The following is a 20,090-nucleotide window of genomic DNA, read 5'->3' on the forward strand; positions in this document are numbered from 1 at the left end:
GTAGCCAATTTAACCTTGCTTTTTGTTTCAACATTTTTTTCTAGCCTACAGCAAGGTCCATAGTTCCTCTGTTTTTTAATTGACAGTTTCACAGTTAGGATGTTTGGATTTAGTGAGATATATCAAGCTGAGATTTGTTCAATTCTTCTAGAGCAATAGGGATTCCTAAATTCAAACTGGAAAAATGGCGGCAATTCAACATTCAGTCTTTTGGGGAGGAAAGAGCGGATTCTGAATAGGCCAGAACTCTATCAAGTTTCCTAGCTATGAAACCATAAGTTCTCTTGTTGGACCATGTGAAGGGGGACCAGTAAAAGGAACACCCTCCAGCATAGCAGAATGCATGAAGTTTTTGATATCTATATCCTAGGGAATAACTATTATTGGGTCATTGCTATCTGAACATTCCCTGATTATGTTAAGGCCCCCTAGGAGAAACCAAGGGGTTCTTTGAATGTTGGTTGCAAGTGTGCTTAGGTGTTCCAAGGTTTTTTTTCCTTTCCTGGATGGTCCTTGGGGCTTTTGGATGAATGAAAACCAAGTCATCTTACCCAAACCGACAATAATGGAGAGGCAATGATGCTTTTTGATCATAGTTATTAAGCTGAAAATTTGGGTTCAAACCTACCCAAACCTTGGCAGTAGGAGGGTCTTCGTAGTTCTGCAAAAAGATTCAGTCTTTTTTTTTTTTTTTTGCATAGTCAAAAAACTCCATTAGAGAAAAAGAAAAGCCATACAAAGAGGTACAAAACAAATTTTAAATATTTCAAATGGTTCGCAGCCATGATCAAAGAAAATAAAATCAAGACCAACACACGCAGACAGGAGCTGAAGCCTGCCATATCCAAATGACTGAACATGTTACCCTGAAATTCTCATGAATGGTGACCTATAATTTATATGTGCATACCGTACCTACTACCCTTAGACAATTGCATTGGCGGCACTAGCGATCCTTGGCCATAAATCAGCACACTTCTTACCAATTGGACCAGTCATTGCAGAACCTTTCATTTCACCTTTAGGATTCACGATAACACCCGCATTATCTTCAAAGTACACGTACACGCCATCCTTTCGGCGCCATGGCTTGCGCTGGCGAACAATGACTGCGGGCATGACCTTCTTACGGAGATCAGGCTTCCCTTTCTTCACAGTAGCCATCACCATGTCCCCAACACACGCCGAAGGCAACCGATTCAACCGGCCCTTGATTCCCTTCACCGAAATAATGTGGAGATTCTTAGCGCCGGTGTTGTCCGCACAGTTCACAGTCGCTGCGACTGGCAGAACCAGCGACATTCTGATCCACGACCTTGTGGCCTGCAGGCTAAGGTGAAAGGCCAAAATTAATTAGTGAATTTGAAGAGTTTGGTAAATTATGATGGGGAGGGTTTCTTGGTTAATTTCATTTAGTTCTATTTGGGGATCTTACGTTTTTTTCCCCCCACTTCTTTTCCCTGTTCATTGTAAATTAAATTTTAAAAAATATTCTGTTTCATTTTTTAGAAAAGGATTCGCCGAATATAAATTTTTTAGTTTGATAAGTTAACCATTAATAAGATCATATATTTCTTATCATATTTTTTAAAAATATACAATTTTGTTTTTTTTTATATTGTTTAATATTTAATTTATGGGAAAAATTATAGAATAATATTATAGCAATAATGAAATTTTTTTTGGAGGGAGAAGCCCTTGTATCAAATTTTTACACTCATAAAGTATTAATATTCTGTTATTCACTCTTTAAAGCTAATCCATGCCTCCTTAAATACCTAAATCCAAAAAATAATTAGAAAATAACTCCAAAAACATGAGCCTTACAAATTTGTTTCTAACCTTGCAATTAGAGCTTGAATTTCAAGCCTCACATATGACTTTGTGTGAATTTGGACAAAATGCAATACAAATTTATATTATATTTCATCCAAATCCACAAAAATTTAAATTCTAAACCCGAAATCCACGCTCCCAAAGACTAGCTTAACTTAATTAAAATGCTTGTTATTAGGACTATATGAACACACACACACACACACATATGAACCATTTAACCCAAACGCGTACATAAATCATGTGCATGCATAAATGTTTTTTTAAAGATTATATAAAGGATTGATACTAACATTTAAGAAATGTGAAATTGAATATTGCGGTTTTAGGTGAATATATATTAGTCTTGAATTATTTATAACTGCATGTTAGCTTTGGTATATTCCCAAGATGGGGGTGAATTAGAATTTTAAAACTTATTCTTAGGTTAAATCAAATGTTAGCAAAATATCACAACCTAGGGTCTTTCTATGCAATCACAATTGCGCATATAAATATAATATGGAGAAATTTAAATCATGCGCATCATTTACACTATAACATACACGTGCGATAAATATAAAGTGCGGAAATATAAACACACAATGCGAAGGTGTATCAAGGGAATGAATGTATGAGAGTATTTGGAGTGGAATAGACAAAAATAAGTTTTTTAGATTGAGAGGATTTTTCACTAATCGTATTGCTAATCTCATCCTAATAATTCCAAATGAGGGGGTATATATAGACTACCCCAAAAATATAACCGTTCAGGACCCATATGGAATTATTATAAAAGTTTTAACATAATTTAACCAAATTAACCCTGTTTAAAAATATTAACCATGGTAAAAATAATGGGGCAACCCGAGAGCACCAGTTGACCGAAGGAAGTTCAGTTGACCGAGCTGTGCTGAGTTCGGTCGATCGGGCATAAAATGAACTACAAGTTCGGTGGATCGAACATGGAGGTTCCTGGGCGATTTTCCCTTTTAGCGCGGTTTGATCGACCAGGAGGATTTGAACTACGTATCTCGGTTGACCAGACAGTTGAGTTCCACACGTGGGAACTCGGTTGACTAGGGCGTTATTATTTATTTTGGGCTCGGTCGATTGGATGGTCAATTTGTTGACTCCTAGGGAGTTCGGTTGACCAAGTGAAAATGAACTGGGCAAGTTCGGTCGACCAGGCAATGGTCAAACTATTGACCCAGTCCCGGTTCGGTCGACCGAGGGAATTTGTACTTGAGTAGTACGGTCGACCGAACATGCAACTTAAGTGCATTTCGGTTCTTTTCACTTATGTAATCACTCATTTCATTTAGCCATATATGTGCATGTATGAGTGTCCCAAGGTCCACCTATGGTCATTTGCTTTTCAAGTGATGTGTAGGGACCTAGAGTCGTTTTATGGTCTTTGAGCTTTATAGTTCAACATGCATGATATGCACCAATTATTATAGACCATTTCTACTTAAATATTACACACCCGAATTAAAATTAATATAAATTACAACAATGAATATTCAACTAGGGTCTTTATTTTCCTTCGGGTCTCCGAATGCCATCATATGATATTGTCAAGATAAACCTGCACATCAACTCGGCAGACATTAAATACCTAAGTATTTGTCATAATCAAAACAGGGTATGACTCATAGGGTCAACACTACATTTTAATTTTTGTAAGCTTAAATCATATATGAAATGTCCCAAAAAAATAATAGAGATAATCGAATGAAGCTAAGAAAATTCTACGAATGCCAATCCTATAGATGAGTGGACTCCCATGGGTTTAAAGCTTTCCCATGATTCCTAGTTGGTTGTGTGATGACTCTGTGGTGCCAACAACTGATATTAAAGCCAATAGTTCATAGCTTTAGGCAAGTGACATTACAAAGTCAAAATGCAAAAGCTAATTTTCTTGGTATGCTAATAGTTTGAAAGACCAAGTATTTCACCAAGGCCAATAAGGATCATTCAGAATGATCAGATGGATTTGAATAGGGTTAAGACTTGGAAGTAGGATTAATGAAGACACGTAGAATGCAATCCAAGGTACATGAATCATGGGGGTTAAGGCCCACTTGAGCAACTATTGGAGAACTAAGCTTGTTCAAAGGAGGGAAACAATGTCCCCCTATCGTCTAGTTTTCGGGAAAAAATGTCACTTACTGGTGGAGTTAGAACACAAAGCTTATTGGGCTATCAAGACTCTTAATTTTGACATGGAGGCAGTAGGTGAGAAGAGGATGCTACAACTCAACGAGATGGATGAGGATATTACAACTCAACGAGATGGATGAGTTTCGGTGTGTGAAAATGCTCGCATATATAAGGAGAAAACCAAGAGATGGCATGATAGACACATTCTCAAGAGAAACTTTGAAGTTGGCCAAAGAGTTCTACTTTATAATTCCAGACTCGCCTCTTTCCAGAAAAATTAAGATTCCGATGGTCTGGACCATTCACAATAACAAGAGTTTTCCCGTATGGTGTCAATTAGGTTTCTAATGACTCAAAAGGCACATTCAAAGTTAATGGTCAACGTCTAAAGCCCTACTTCAAAGGAGATTTCAACAAGCAAAAAGTCTCCATTGATTTTCTTGATCAATGATTCAAAATTAGGAAAAGTCAAGCTAAAGACTATAACCAAACGCTTTTTGGGAGGCAACCTGAATTTCTTTCCAGGGAAGTTTACTTTTACTCTTTCATTCTTTGTTTTTTCATTTTTTTGCATTCTTCACATTGGGGAGAATGTGTTCCTTAAGTTTGGGGTAGGGGTAATTTATTTTTGAGTATTATTTATTTATTTATTTATTTATTATATATATATATATATATAAATTGTGAAAATCACAAAAAAAATATTTTCTTTTCGTTTCGTTTTGGTTTTGGGTTGATGATCACAGATTTGTGATATTAACTTGTTGAAATTGAATTGGATTTATGGAAAATGCTAAATTTGTCTTGTTTTGTGCTTAATTCTTGTGTTTGCTTGATTTATTGAATTCATTTGAACACTTCTGCACAATACCATGATCAATAAGCTGCTTTATTGGTTTAGAGTATATTTATGTGAATTAGATATTTTCTACGATCTCACTGAACTCTAGAACCTATTTGATAATCTCTCGAGGCGAAATCCTAGGCAGCACACCACTAGATAAATGATCTAGGCCATATTTGGAACGTTTGAGCTTTTCTAACCTACCTAATTATCTATCTCTAATCACGCCTTGAGCCTTAAACACAATGACCATTTTTCTTTCATTAACCCACGTTAACCACACCTTTTAACCCATAAACACTCATCCTACCTTTTCAAGAAAATTAATTATTTGCTTAGTCATTGGAGAAGAGAAAAAGTTTGTTAAAGAGCTAAGAGAGCAAAAGCAAGCTTTGTTATTCTATTAAAACAAACTTAAAATTAATAGTTCAAATAATACAACCCGAATTACAATAAAATAAGTTTGGAGGTTGTAGAATTGGAAAAAAAATGAAAATAAAATAAGAAAATATATACATAGATGAATAAATTGCTCATAATTTGCTCTAGGAAGTAAATGTAAATTATTTTTTTTTCTCTCTTCATAGGTGAAACTTGTGTTGAATTTTCTTGCTTTGAATTCCATGCCATTTTTTTTCCATTACCCTAAGTTGAACATTTCAAGCTTTTATTAAGACCTTTTGATCTTTTGTGGTGTATTTGTACTACATTAGTGGAGAATTGATTTGAAAAATAGGCATATGAAGTTCGAGAAGCTCATTCTCATAGAGATCAATCATAATTCAATAAAGTTTGCATAAATTGATTCGAGTTAATAGAGTAGCAAGTTGAGGTTGGTTACTCACACACACAGTTAAAGGTTTCTACATAAACCTAACCATGCTCTTCAATTAATCTAAAAACTTGTTAAAATGTTTAGACTTTTCGTTGAATCAATTTCTTTCTGCAATCCATGAGGCAATCATTGTGAGAAATCAACCTATTCTATTTGTTTAATTTTTATTTTCTCTTTTTATTTTTGCTGGAGGACTAGCAAATCATAAGTTTGGGAGTATTTTGAAGTGTTTAATTTCTATACAAGTTTTGTCATACTTTCACTCTTATTTTTATGCTAATTTGTATTTAATTTTCTTATTTATTAGAGTTTTAATTTATTTTGTTTATATTTTTTTTAGGATTAAATAAATTAAAGGAGTCATGGGAATTAAGGAGGAAACTTTCTTTTTCAAATTCAAATTCCCTTAATCAAGAGTCATTTTCAAACTCAAATTCCTCTCTCGAATTTTCTAAAACACTCTTCAGTATTTGGAGCATAACTTTTGTTAGAGAACTCTAGAAAGGGCGATCAGGGTATCTACAGAAAGCTAATAAAAAAATCTCACAACATTAATGTTGAAAATTTTCAAAGGTAGGAAGATATCGATAGAGAAAATCGTACATCAAGGCGGCAACAAAAAAGGAGGGGATTTGGAGAATCTTGTTTCGGGGAGATAAGAAAGGAGGACAACTAGAGCTTTATAAAAGGAGGGGCTTCGAACCTGGAAAAGAGAGGGAGGATATTATTCACTATTAGAGAGGAATTCAAAGCTTGGAAAAAGAAGAAGAAGAAGAGAGAAGCCGAATTGGAGTTGTTGATGATTGAGATTCTCGATCTACATACAATTTCCTTCTTACTTCTTTCATCTTATCTTTGAATAATTTTCATTATGAATTCTAGAATTATTAGAGTTTGTTTTGATTCTATTATGAGCTAATTGCTATTGCAAAAACTACGATGTAACCTTTGCATGACAATTCCGAATCTTATTTCTATATGATCATAATTTTATCATTCCTTTTGAGTATATATCTTTGAGTTCAATGCTTTCAAATATCTGGCCAATAGTTGAGTGATTTGTTGTGCATGTTAATTCGAGAGATGATGCATGTAGTTTAGCCATGAATTGAACGAAAGGTAGGAATGTGCCAACATGATTTGTGCGGCTTTTATATGAAATATGATTAATCTTAATGTACTCAAATGCTTTTAAATTCGCATAGACATATCGTGGGTTATCGTATGTTAGGTAATTCTAATTCTACGAGAGAGAGGGTCTTAGATAAGTTAGAATATTTTGCCATCAAATAGGATGATAATTGATTGATTGCATGATTAGAATTTGAGATTGGATTGGTTAGGTGAGTTGGATGCCTTAGCGTTTTCTTCTTGGGTGAAATCTTCTCATTTTTAAGTATTTAGTTGATTTAATTAAATTTTTTTTATTTTTCAAATTCAAAATCCCCCACTTTTCTTGATTTTCAAATAATTTAGAATTAGAACAATTTCAATAGTTAATGGTTAAATAGTCCTCGTGGGTTCAACATCCTTCTTTATCACTATATTACTTGTTATGATTTCGTGCACTTGCCAAATTTCACAACACTTCGCATCTCTTTCTTCACCAAAAGTCAAAAGATTCTTCCAAAACCCTAATTTTCTAGCGTCTCACAATCTCCATCGATAGTCTTTGTCCCTTCGTAACTTAATCTCTATCCATTTTTACTTAATTATTCTTCTTTTACTCTCTTCATCCTCCTTTGAAATCCACTAATTTTGACTCCCATCTTTGCTGCCTTTTGTTTTCCCAAATTGAACTCATCTTATCAATCTAAGATTTCGCACCTCCAATTTGCTGATGACACTTTGCTTCTGCGTGAGCACAATTTAGTAAAATCTAGGAAATCTATTCTATTGGTCAAAACCTTTGAAAAGATCTTGGGTATAATCAACTTGTCCAAGACTACGACTAGTTTAGCTGGTATTAACATGGGTGAGAGGACTCTTCAAAATTTCAAATTGAGTGCAAGTTGTGAATCCTATCAATGGCCCCACACTTATCTTGGCTTTTCCCTTTGAGGTAATCCAAACTCTAAAGTCTTTTGGGATCCTGTCCTAGAAAAGGTGGCTAAGAGATTGGAGGGTTAGAAAAGGAATAATTTTTCTCTTAGGGGTCGTGCCACTCTCATCAGTGCTTCTCTCTCTCTCTCTCTCTCTCTCTCTCTCTCTCTCTCTCTCTCTCTCTCTCTCTCTCTCTCTCTCATATTATGATTTATTATCTCTCTTTCCTCTAAAGTTGCCAAGTCCTTGGAGAGGTTGATGCGTAATTTCCTTTGGTCAAGTCCTAGGGAGGGTGCACACGACCATCTTGTTAGGTGGGATTTAGTTTGCAAACCTAAGTCAAAGGGGTGCTTGGGTATTAGGAATGTGGTATCTAAGAATATATCTCTTATAGGTAAATGGCTTTGGAGGTTCCCTTTGGAAACTAAATCCCTTTGGCATAAGGCGATAAGGTGGGAGATGAGGAGCAGTGGCATTACTTTTTACACTTGTCCATGGAAATTTGTCTCTCGAGTAGCTAATCAGTTCTTTCCTTTTATTCAATTCAAAGTGGGTAATGGCAATAGAGTCTATTTCTAGAAATATATGTGGGTGGGGGAGACTTCATTGATGCTGAAGGTTCCTCGTCTTTTAGAGCGTTTTCTCTTCATAATGCTCTTATAAGTTCTTTCACTTCTTCTGAGGGGGGGGGGTCCTTCTTGGAATTTCCATTTTTTTCAAGATCTCAATGAATAAGAGGTCCCTAAGCTCACTAACCTTATTTACATGTTGAACCAGCACATTCATTCTTCAAGTGAGGATGAGAAATGTTGACCTTATAGGTCATATCCTATTTTGATAATGACAAATATCTGTGTATCTTATCTTTACCCTGAGTTTGTATACATGATCTCTCTATGCATAAAATGGAAAAAGAACATATCCTTGGTTGTGTATGGAGAGGCTCAAGGAAAAATGAAGACAAAGTGTCTACATTTGTATTTTAGATTTTCATTCGAGTCTTCAATTATTATCAAAGGTCTATAATAATTAATGCATGACATGCATGGTAGGAACTATAAGCTCAAAGACCTTAGATTGACCCTTAGTCCCTACACAAATCCTTGAAAAAATTCTCTCTATTCTAAAGAACATATTCATGCAAACAGAGAAAACCACACTTGAGATCAAGACCTGGTTATTAAGTTTCAAAGGACTTCGGGCGACCAAACATGTGCATTGAAAACGTCTCGGTCGACCAAATAGTTAAAAAGTCAAAAAGTTGACTTGGCTCGGGCGGCTAGCCCAAAATGAACGCACTATTCACAGTCGACCGAACCACGAATAATAACTTTTTCACCTTCCTCGGGCACCCAAACCCAACGTTCAAATGTACCCCAGGCGACCGAAATAAGGAGTTTGGCAGACAGAACAATTTAAAAAAAATTTAATAATCCCCTCTATATCCCAACGATTATTTTTTTGGATGAAGCTATATATGTGTGTTCATTTGCAAAGATTAACAACCAATTTGTAAATTAATTAAGAAAAATTCCCTATGAAATTTTGAGAGCACTTTCTTCACACATAAGTCATATACTCTTCCATTGCACGTTCTATTGCAAAATATTTTTGAGAGAGAGTATTCTAAGTGATCCTACACATCCTACTATTGCTCAAACTCTCATACTTGCAAATTGCTTGTGATTTTTTTTTAGAGTTAAGCCCAAAAGCTTTCCCCTTGAGTTAATCAATATTCATTTTGTGGGGAAACTTTTTATTAGCTAGTGAGTCTTTGCATTTTGTATTGCAAGACTCTTAGGCTTGTGCTTTGTAGAAAAAATTTTGACAAACTTGCTTTGAAAATATCTCTTGTGCTTAAACTTGTGAAAATCATTTTGAGATATTTTGATAATATCCTTGGAAATCTTTGAAACCCTATTTGTGGTTGATATATATTTATATATTGTTTCAAAGATAAAGGTTATAAAGTATCTTTTGAAAACGATGAAATGCATTGTTGAGAATAAATTTGATAACAAAGTTCTATTTACTGTTGATCGTCATGAAAATGTGTACAGCACTAGTTTAGTTAATTTAGCTTCACAACATGTAACGTGTTTTTCCGCTATAAATGAAGCAAGCTGGTTGTGGCATAGGCGTCTAGGGCATGCTAGCATGGATCTTTTGTCAAAACTTGTGAAAAAGGACTTAGTTAAAGGCTTACCAAAAACACCTTTTGTGAAAAATAAAATTTGTGATGCATGTCAAATGGCTAAGCAAACGAGGTCAAGTTTTAAGAAAAAGAAAATCATATCCCTCACTAGACCACTTGAAATGCTACACTTAGATTTGTTTGGTCCTAATCAAGTTTAGAGTCTAGGAGGAAAATTGTATGCTTTTGTAATTGTAGATGATTTTTCTAAGTTCACATGGGTACTATTTCTTTCACATAAAGATGAATCATGTGAACAATTTACTAGACATTGTAGAAGAATTCAAAATGAAAAGGGATATAAAATTACACATATCAGAAATGATAAAGGAACTGAATTAAAAAATGATGGCATTGAGAACTACTGTGACCTAAAAGGTATATCCCATAATTTCTCTGCACCTAGGACCCCACAGCAAAACAATGTTGTAGAAAAAAAGAATAGGTTCTTACAAGAAATGGGTAGGACAATGCTTAACGAACATAAATTACCCAAATATTTTTGAGCCGAAGCAGTGAACACTGCTTGTTATGTAATGAACAAAGTATCAATTAGACCCTCTCTTCGTGAGACTCCCTATGAATTATGGAATAGCCATAGACCAAACATATCTTATTTTCAGGTCTTTGACTGTAAATGTTTTATACTTAGGGATAATGAACACCTAGGAAAGTTTGACTCTAAATCTGATGAAGGAATTTTTCTAAGTTATTCTCTTAACAGTAGAGTATACAAGGTATTTAATAAAAGAATATTAACTATTATTGAATCCATTAATTTTGTCTTTGATGAATATAATCCTTTTTCAAAAAGAGATGATGAAGATGATATTGAAATTAGAAAAGGATTAGATAAGCTCTCCATTGAAAATAATGTAGATAAAAATTCAGAGATTAATGATAAATCCATTGAAGATAATGAAGATGAAAATAAGGCTCAGGATCTTCCTAGAGAATGGAAATTTATTAGGAATTCATCCCTTGGATCAAATCATATGTGAACCCTCTCGTGGTGTTGCCACACTATCTTCCTTAAGAAAATTAATCAGTCATTGTGTGTGTGAGAGAGAGAGCCAAAACTTTGATAAGTTGATACATAAAAATTGATCATGAGATTTATGACACACATAATTAATTTTTTAAAAAGAAATAATCTTGTAATTATTAACACAAGAACTTAATAATAGTAGCTGCATTTAAATTTTTGCAAGTTTAGCCATAACAATTTATCCCTAAAGTAGCCTTCAAGAACCTGACTGTCTAGAGACTAACAAGAGTTCAATAACCTGCAATGCGACAAGATGATAAAACAGCCCCTTCCACTAAGAAAAATACTTCTAGCCGTTTAAATCTTGCTGCCCACAAGGGGTTGAAAATATCCATGACTTGACATGCAAGTCTAAGCCCAAATTCAGAACCAATTAAAAAAAGAACTTATAGTACTTTCACTTAAAATAAGTAAATGTGCAAAAAAGTATTGTTTGGCTTGAACAAAAACAAGTACTTATTGCAAAAAATTACTTTTCCAAAACCACTTTTTGGGGGGGGGGGGGGGACCCCATTTGGTTTGTGGAATCAAGCCTCGATTGGAATCAAATTTGAGGTTGTGATTCCAATTCATGTGTTTGGTTCACAAAATCAGGAGCGGAATTAATTTCTAGCTGGAATGCTAATTGCATTGCTTGGAGGATCGATTATTCCGCCTCTCACCCATGGGAATCACCATTCCATTCCTGCTCTTTCTTTTAAAGGACCATCCTAAATATATATATATATATATATATATATATATATATATATATATATATATATATATCAATACCAAAAACACACATCCATTAAATTACCCACATCACATTATCAAGTATACCCTAGCATCAATTGATCTCTACGCACCTCTGCCCCACATCATCGGCAACACTATATTTAGCTTCACCTCCCCCACAATGTCCACAGCCACCTTACCTCCACCATCACCAGGTTGATGCAGAGGCAACATCAAGGGTCTGCAACCATGGCGAGATTAGAAGAAATTGAAGAGTAGAAGGAAGGGGAAGAGAGGAGATACAAGGGTAAAACTCACGCTCAATTCCAATTGAAATTCAACAATAACTGCCTATGACATTTTCACACACAATTTATAAGAAAGACTCTTAACATGAAATTACATATAAACTCCTAAAACTACATTACATCACAAACATACTCTTATCTTAGAATACACGAATGCTACAAACAACCCCAAATACACATAATACTCTATTAATTAAACTAAGCACATAATAAACTACTAACAAAGCCCAACAATTCCTTGCCTTAACTCTTTTTAATTATTCTCCAGTAAGTATCTTCTTGAGGTCTTGCTTCTTGTCCTCCATCAACTCTTCCCCAATTAGAAAAAATCCAGCCTCTTAACAATCTTAGCAAACCCACCATTAAACCTTACATCCTACTCCAAAATAAATAAATAATAAATAAAAACTATTGATAAACCTAGCAAGCACTTCAAATTTTCATCTATCCAAGAAATTCAATTGACATTGTTGGCTGATAGCAACAACTGAAGTTGATTAATTGTTTGTGGTGAAATAAAAAAATGGTGTATTTTAACAATCTAATCCAATTTCAATCGTATACACCAAATTATGAGAAAACACCACATCTTAATAGTGAAGTACCCTCCCATTAGATTAAGAGCATATATTCGACCATCAACCATTTACTGTAATACTAAAGTTTACCAAGGATCAAAGACATACCAATGGCAGCCTGTTCGACAGTGCATTCTAGACTATGAAGTCTCAAGTAACCATCGACATCAACTTGAGCAAGCATCGGGCCTCCATTAACACCAACTAGTTTAAACTTTAATCAAGATACCAGTTGCCTTGACGAGATGAAACAATTCAAGGCGACCCATGTCAGCATTCACATTGAAGAGTGGCACACTTCCGGATCTACTGGGCTGAGCACCCTCTCGCACCGTATACATCAAAACAACGAGAACATGGTGGAATGAGTTGTGTGGACATAACTCCATGGCATTAGCGTTGCCGCCTGGATAGCAATGTGCACGTCCATGCCCACAACTCGATAATATTCGCCGAAAGGATTGAACTTGAGATTCCTATAACATAGACTCAACTAAATTCCACTTAGGCTTTCCTAGGTTTCAGAGCGAAAGAAGAACATGATCAAAAAAACCTACGGATGTGACGACCTGCTTAATTTCCATATTTTTTTATAATAATAACAAAATCAATATCACATATTCCAGCTCAGGAGATCAAAGTCCACTTGGACCCGTGGCTACCAGGGATACATCAGAACACAAAACAGAGGCCTAAGCAGCAGAAAACATATAATCTCAATATCATAAACACGAAAAACATCCATCACATCACTATCAATACCAGAGTCACTATGACCACTGTATTTCCATATATACATCCCAAAAATAAGTTTAGGGACATTCCCCACAAAAAAAAAAAACTAAATGTCCCCACAAAAACTTACCCTTCAAGAAGGGCAGATAAACAGCTTTAGTTCAGTGGGGCTTTTCCTGCTCTCCTATCTAGGGTTCCTAAAAAGTTTATAAATTTTAGAGATGAGACACCTCTCAGTAAGGGAAATAAACTAATATCAGTGTGTGGCAACATGAGTATTTTGTATTCTATGTATATCATACATAACATATTCAGTAACTGATTCGTCAAATCTGGAAAAACATATATATACCAAATCATGGTAGAACATACTGCATTTTCATAAACAAATCTCATCTCATATAATACTAATAACATAAAAACATTCCTGGCAGGTTAGCTAGCTGTTGTCATGTATTACCCCCACATGACTAGGTTGTGTGGCCCGAAGGCAGGACCTGACAATGGTTGGCTGACCACTGCCAAGTCAACAGTATAGTCTATAAGTCCGATGGGTTTGCCTGACCTGGTTCGTACACCAGGGGTGATCACACTCTTCTTAAAAACCACATCGACCATCCAATCTCACACCACTCCGTACAGTGGCGTTAACACAGATATCATGATCACGAAGACCATGGACACATAGCAACGGTACCGTGCAATTGCTAGCCTAGACCAAGCCAACCAAGTTCTGATATCATATAACGTATATTGAAACTGTGATACATGGATATTTCATATTATTAATTTTCACATCAATCATATCATTTTGCATATATACGTATATCATGAAAATCAACGGCCCATACGCCAGTATCACATTTTATCATAGCACGACCCGTACGCCGGCAAATCATAGCACAGCCCGTATGCTGGCAAATCATAGCACAACCCGTATGCTAGCAAATCACATCATAGTACAGCCCGTACGCTGACAAATCACAACATAGCACAGCTCGTACACGGGCAAATCACAACATAACACAACTCGTACGCTGGCAAATCACATCATAGCACAGCCCGTATGCTAGCAAATCACATCATAGCACAACCCGTACGCTGGCAAATCACAACATAGCACAGCTCGTACGCCGGCAACCACATATATAAAAATCTCTGCCCGTACGCCGATTTTCCATCATAAAAATCCATATCATAATCACATTCCCAGAAAACAGTATTTCAAAATAATTTATACTCATGCCACACTAACAGGTTTTCACATATTCAACATACCATCATTTTATACAGTATTTTCCCAAATATATAAATAATATAAAAATATACTATTTGCTGAAATCGAATGCTATATATACATATACATATATTTTCTCAAAAAGTACTAGCTTAGTTTATCTCCTTATTTTACTCCTAAAAAGCCTCTAAGAAAATCTGCCCCGCACCCACAGGGTTCCCAACTCAACATCTTGGAAACAACATTGCTCATAATTAAAGTTTAGTATTTCTAAGCGTATAACACTTTTTACAACTGTCACAAATCCAAATATTGAGTAAAAAGTCTTATCCTGGATTTGGGATGGTTTCCACCTCGCTTTCACCAACGATCTGCTCTGGCAGATTTGGAGAGAACTTCCCCACGAGCGTCGTGGTGACTTCGGATTGTCGATCTAGCGAAGATTTGGCCCTAAATCGAAGAAAGAGAGAGAGAGAACCGAAGGGGAGAGAGAGAGGAGAGATGTTTGCTTAGTAATGAAGTTAAAATCCGGATTTTTCTATTTATAGAACAGGGGATTCGTCGATAAGCCACGTCATTCGTCGATGAATCCTTCATTAATTTCATGGACAAAATTCAGTCGGCTCAAAACTTCTCTTGGTAATTCTTCGTCGACGAAATTCAGTCTTCGTCGACGAATTCTCTAAAGCCCTCGTAGACGAATACAAGGGATTCGTTGACGAAGCCCTGATGATTCCCTTTTGTTTTCTGTTTCTGTCTCCATTTCCCTTCCTCTTTATTATTTAAATCTCATTATTATTCGGGTCATTACAACAGAAGTATTATGTTTTTTACGGAACAATTTAATTTAAAAGTATTATAAAAAATAGATTATGGTAATTGTGGATGTTACCCCATCTTTCATCACTTTAGTTTTCTACCTCGATAAATGTCATATTATCCATATTGCTCTATAAAAGGGTACTATCTTTGCATGCCTGTATACATATTGCATGCTTGTATACTCACTTGCATGCTGGAAGTAAGGTATATAGAAATAAGAGGAGAGATAAAAGAGAAGAAAGATATCCTGTATAAGGCCAGTTTTGATATTTTGTATAAGGTTGATTTAAAATCATCTTGTAATTTAATTTGTGATAGTGAAGTTTCGATCCCATCCGCCCATGGAGTAGGTATAGTCTAACTACGTAAATTTCTGTCTTGTCTCTATTTATTTTTTACATATTTTATAACACATTATCAGGACGAAACTCTAACCAATTGAGTTATTTCTTTAATTTTTATTTAATTTATTTTGTATAAGGTCGATTTCAAATCATCTTGTAATTTAATTTGTGATAGTGAAGTTTCGATCCCATCCGTCCATGGAGTAGGTATAGTCGAACTACGTAAATTTCTGTCCTGTCTCTACTTATTTTTTACATATTTTATAACACATTATCAGCACGAGACTCTAACCAATTGAGTTATTTCTTTAATTTTTATTTAATTTATTCATTTCTTGTAAGTTTTATTGTACAAGAATATAATATTTTTCATAAGAAAATATGTTAAAGAATACCAATTTTCAGAAGAGATGGTAAGATAGTCATTCTAAAGAATTAATATATTTAAATCTCTCGAAGAGATAGTCCTCTTAAAATACAATATATTTAAATTTCTCGTCTACATATATAATCTCCCGAAGAGATAGACCTCTTGAAAAGGGTATATTTTTAACCTTCCGAAGATATGTTAAAATCGACCTCTTGAAGAGGTGAAACGTTTATCCTCCAGATGAGGTAGTATATTTAACCTTCAGAAGAGCAGAAGATGTGGCATATTATTAATCAATTTAATATTGTAAATTATATTCATACTCCTAAAGAGTATAAATTAAGAAAAATAATATAATGTTCCTAAAGAAACATATTTAATTAAGTACCACAGAAGGGTGAGAATAATATTATATTATTATCTCAGTTTTATTTTAGTTTTTACATTTTATTTTCTAAATTGTCTTATTATTGTTGATTTAGTTAGATGTCGAACCTAAACAAAGTTGAATTTGTTCCCCTGGATATCAAAGACAACAGTTATTTATCATAGATTCTTGATGTTGATATCCATCTAAATGCAATAAATTTGGAAAATACTATTTTAGATGGAAATACCGCATCCTTGCAGGATCGCGTAAAAGTCATGATCTTCCTCCATCATCATTTAGATGAAAAATTAAAGATTGAATATCTCACTATTAAAGACCCATTTAGCCTAAGGAAAAATTTAAAGGATAGATTTGACCATGAGAAAATTGTGATTTTACCAAAAGTTCGATATGAATGGTTGCACCTGAGGTTGCAAGATTTTGAAACAGTCGGTGAATATAACTCAGTCCTGCATAAGATTAGCTCGAAGTTAAAATTATATGGTGAAAATATTACTGATGAAGACATGGTAAAAAAAACTTTTACTACTTTCCATCCCACTAATGTGCTCTTACAGCAGCAATATAGGGAGAGAAAATTTACTAAATTTTTTAAACATATATCATGTCTTTTTGTCGCTGAGCAAAATAACGAGCTTTTGATGAAAAATCACCAAACTTGTCAAACTTGTTCAACCCCATTCCTTGAAGTAAATATGGATACATCTCAAGATCGAAGACGAGGCCACATGCATGGTCGTGGGCATGGTCATGGCCGTGGTCGAAATAATCACTGACATCAACGTGAGACTACAATCTCCTAGAAAATGGATAACCCCCAGAAGAGGAATAGCCCCCAGAAGCGGATTAATGATCAAAATCAGCAACCTAGGTAACATGAAACTAAATGTTACAAATGCGGTGGAAAAGGTCATTGGTCGCATTCCTGTCATACGCCCAGACACTTGGTTATTAAAGAAGTTGAAACAAATGTTGCTGATAATGTTGTTCCAATAGATTTTAATACTAGACCATAAAACTCTATTTATTTTGATATAACTGATTTCCTTGTAAATTAAGATGAAAATAATGATGTAATATTTTAGGATATATAGTAAATAATATTGTATTTTGAATATAAATAAATTGTTGTTATTATCAATTATAGTAATGAGTTTTAAAGTATTTGTTGTAGTGTGAATTGTTTTAAAGATTTGGTCGATTCGAAGATGTCTTTAGAAGAAGTTTGTTTAGCTAATAGTGTTATAACGCACACAATTCTTCGAGATAGGAAATATTTCCATTACTTGAACAACCACTATTAAAAAACAATTTGTTCCTTTTAGATATGGTCTTTAAGCATACCTTCAAAACAAAATTAAGTAATGTGTTTTGGTACCCATTCTTCCTTGGGTCCTAAGGGGTTAGTCTTCTTAACAACCTATTCAAACTTTCATTTTTTTTTTTTTTTAAACCTTTAGCACCCCTAAAGGGGAAAGAGTAACGAATATGACCCTTTCTCTCACAATATAAAGAAGTTTTGTTTGCAAGTAAGGGATTTAGTTCAAGTGCCCTATTTTTATTTGATAAAGTACTTCTTTTGGCACAAAGATTAATAAAACCAATGTATTTATATGAAGATAATCCATAGCCCAAACCTTCTTTGTAGATCCTAATTCTTTGGGCTCTTAAAAGATTATTAAATTTTTTTTTTCCATTCGTGAATTCGTAAATAATTTTACTATAGTCCTCAATTTTCTTTTTCAAGAGTATATTTTCTCCTATACTATTTTCAATTTGACTTTTTAAATATTCAATCCCTACTTTTAAATGTTCATGATCCTTTTGAAAATTAGTTGTAAGCTCCTTATTTTTCTTTTTAAGGAAAACATTTTCTTCTTTCAAAGTAGGACAAAAGGAAAGTTCCTTTTATTTAAATTTTGCAAGTGTTTCCTGAAGACTCCTGCTCTTTCTTTTAACTAAAACTAACTCATCAAATAGTTTAGTGCATGCAATTTCTAACTTATATTCATCATCATCGGAACTCACCTCTTCTTGCTCGTTAGCCATGAAGCAAAAATGTGCTGCTTCCTCTACTTCATCGTTGGTGGAAAGTCCATCAATTTCGTCCTTAGTAATAACATTCATGGTATTGTAGTATCCTTGTCAATAATTTCCTTTATTCTTGTTCAAGTTCAAGGTACAATTTGTTATCTTGTGCCCAACCTTCTTGCAATTGTAGCACTTCATGCTATCACCTTTGCTTGGTTCTCCTCTTTCAACTCTTCATCAAGTATTTCTTGAACTTCCTTGTGAGTAATGCTACATCATCCTCACTTTCTTCATCATCTTCAATCATTCTTTCTGAGTATAATTAGATGATTTCAAGGCAACTCCTATTTCCTTCTTTGGTTTTTCTTGCTCTAATGTTGCGTTCTTCTTCTCAACTTCATAGGTCATGAGTTGCCCAACTAACTCATCAAGAGAAACCTTGGTCAGATCTTTAGCTTCTTCAATGGCTGTTGATTTAGTATGCCATGATTCGAGTAGAGATCGAAGAACTTTTTGCACATTATCTTCCATTGAATATATCTTACCATGTGCTTTCAATCCATTTATCATGTGACTGAAACGAGTAAACATGGATGTGATGGTCTCACCTTCATCCATCTTGAACATTTTATATTCTTTTACTAACATATATATCTTAGACTGCTTAACTTGAGATGTACCTTCATATGTGACTTCGAGCTTGTCCCGGATTTCCTTTGCAGTTTCACATCCATAAATACGATTGTACTCATCATCGCTCAAAGCACAATATAGACAATTTTTCGTTTTGAAGTTAAGTTATACCAACCTCTTCTCCATCATTGTCAACTCCATTCTAGACTTTGGAATATCTTCATCCTTGTCATTTTTCTTAGTAAAGGAGAAGTCTCTATTAGTGATAATCTCCCATATATCAAGATCACATGATTGAATTAATGAAGATCATCATTCGATTTTTCGATGAAGGGTAGTTGGTGTCGTTGAACTTCGGTGGTCGATCCACGTATCGCCCTTGAGAAAAGAAGTGTCCACCATATACGCCATTGATCTTTCCGCTCTAGAAGTTACTTCAATAAATTGAGCGTATCGCCCTGATACCAAATGTTGTCTTTAGTGTAGAGTCTAGAGGGGGGTGAACAGATTCTTTTGCATTAGAAAACTAATAATTGTATTGATAATTGTAAATAAACATTAGAAAACTAATAATATTATTAATATATTGTAATAATATATTATTTTGTTATATATTTATATATTAATTATACGTCGAAACATAATAATAGGCATCTTATAATTATAATGCTTATAATAAGTTGAATATTCCAATGTGTACTTATTGTCATTATTTATTTTTAGATAATCAAACAGTACTTATGATCTTTTAACTGTAATATCAATGCTCATCAAATTCCCTAATTTTTTTTTATAAAAAAAATACACTTGTGTATGAGTGCTTCGAAATTTCTCAATAAAATTTAAAGAATTTTTAATGAGAATAAAATAATCCAGATATAAAATATAATAATATTTCGATACGATTTAAAAGGTAAATTTGAGTAAAATATCACTTATTATATTTTGAATGTATATAATTATGTTAATAACTATATAT

General features: G+C 34.2%; 1 protein-coding gene across 1 annotated transcript; it reads right to left on the minus strand.

Moving 5' to 3' along the window:
- Positions 1-744: 744 nt before the first annotated feature.
- LOC131147235 (large ribosomal subunit protein uL14x/uL14z/uL14y-like) lies at positions 745-1,417 on the minus strand. Its single transcript, XM_058096996.1, has one exon. It carries the CDS (start codon positions 1,300-1,302, stop codon positions 925-927), a length of 378 nt encoding a protein of 125 aa, XP_057952979.1. The 5' UTR covers positions 1,303-1,417; the 3' UTR covers positions 745-924.
- Between the last annotated feature and the right edge of the window lie 18,673 nt (positions 1,418-20,090).

Source organism: Malania oleifera, unplaced genomic scaffold (genome assembly GCF_029873635.1).
Source record: "Malania oleifera isolate guangnan ecotype guangnan unplaced genomic scaffold, ASM2987363v1 ctg839, whole genome shotgun sequence".
NCBI classification, from domain to species: Eukaryota; Viridiplantae; Streptophyta; class Magnoliopsida; order Santalales; family Ximeniaceae; genus Malania; species Malania oleifera.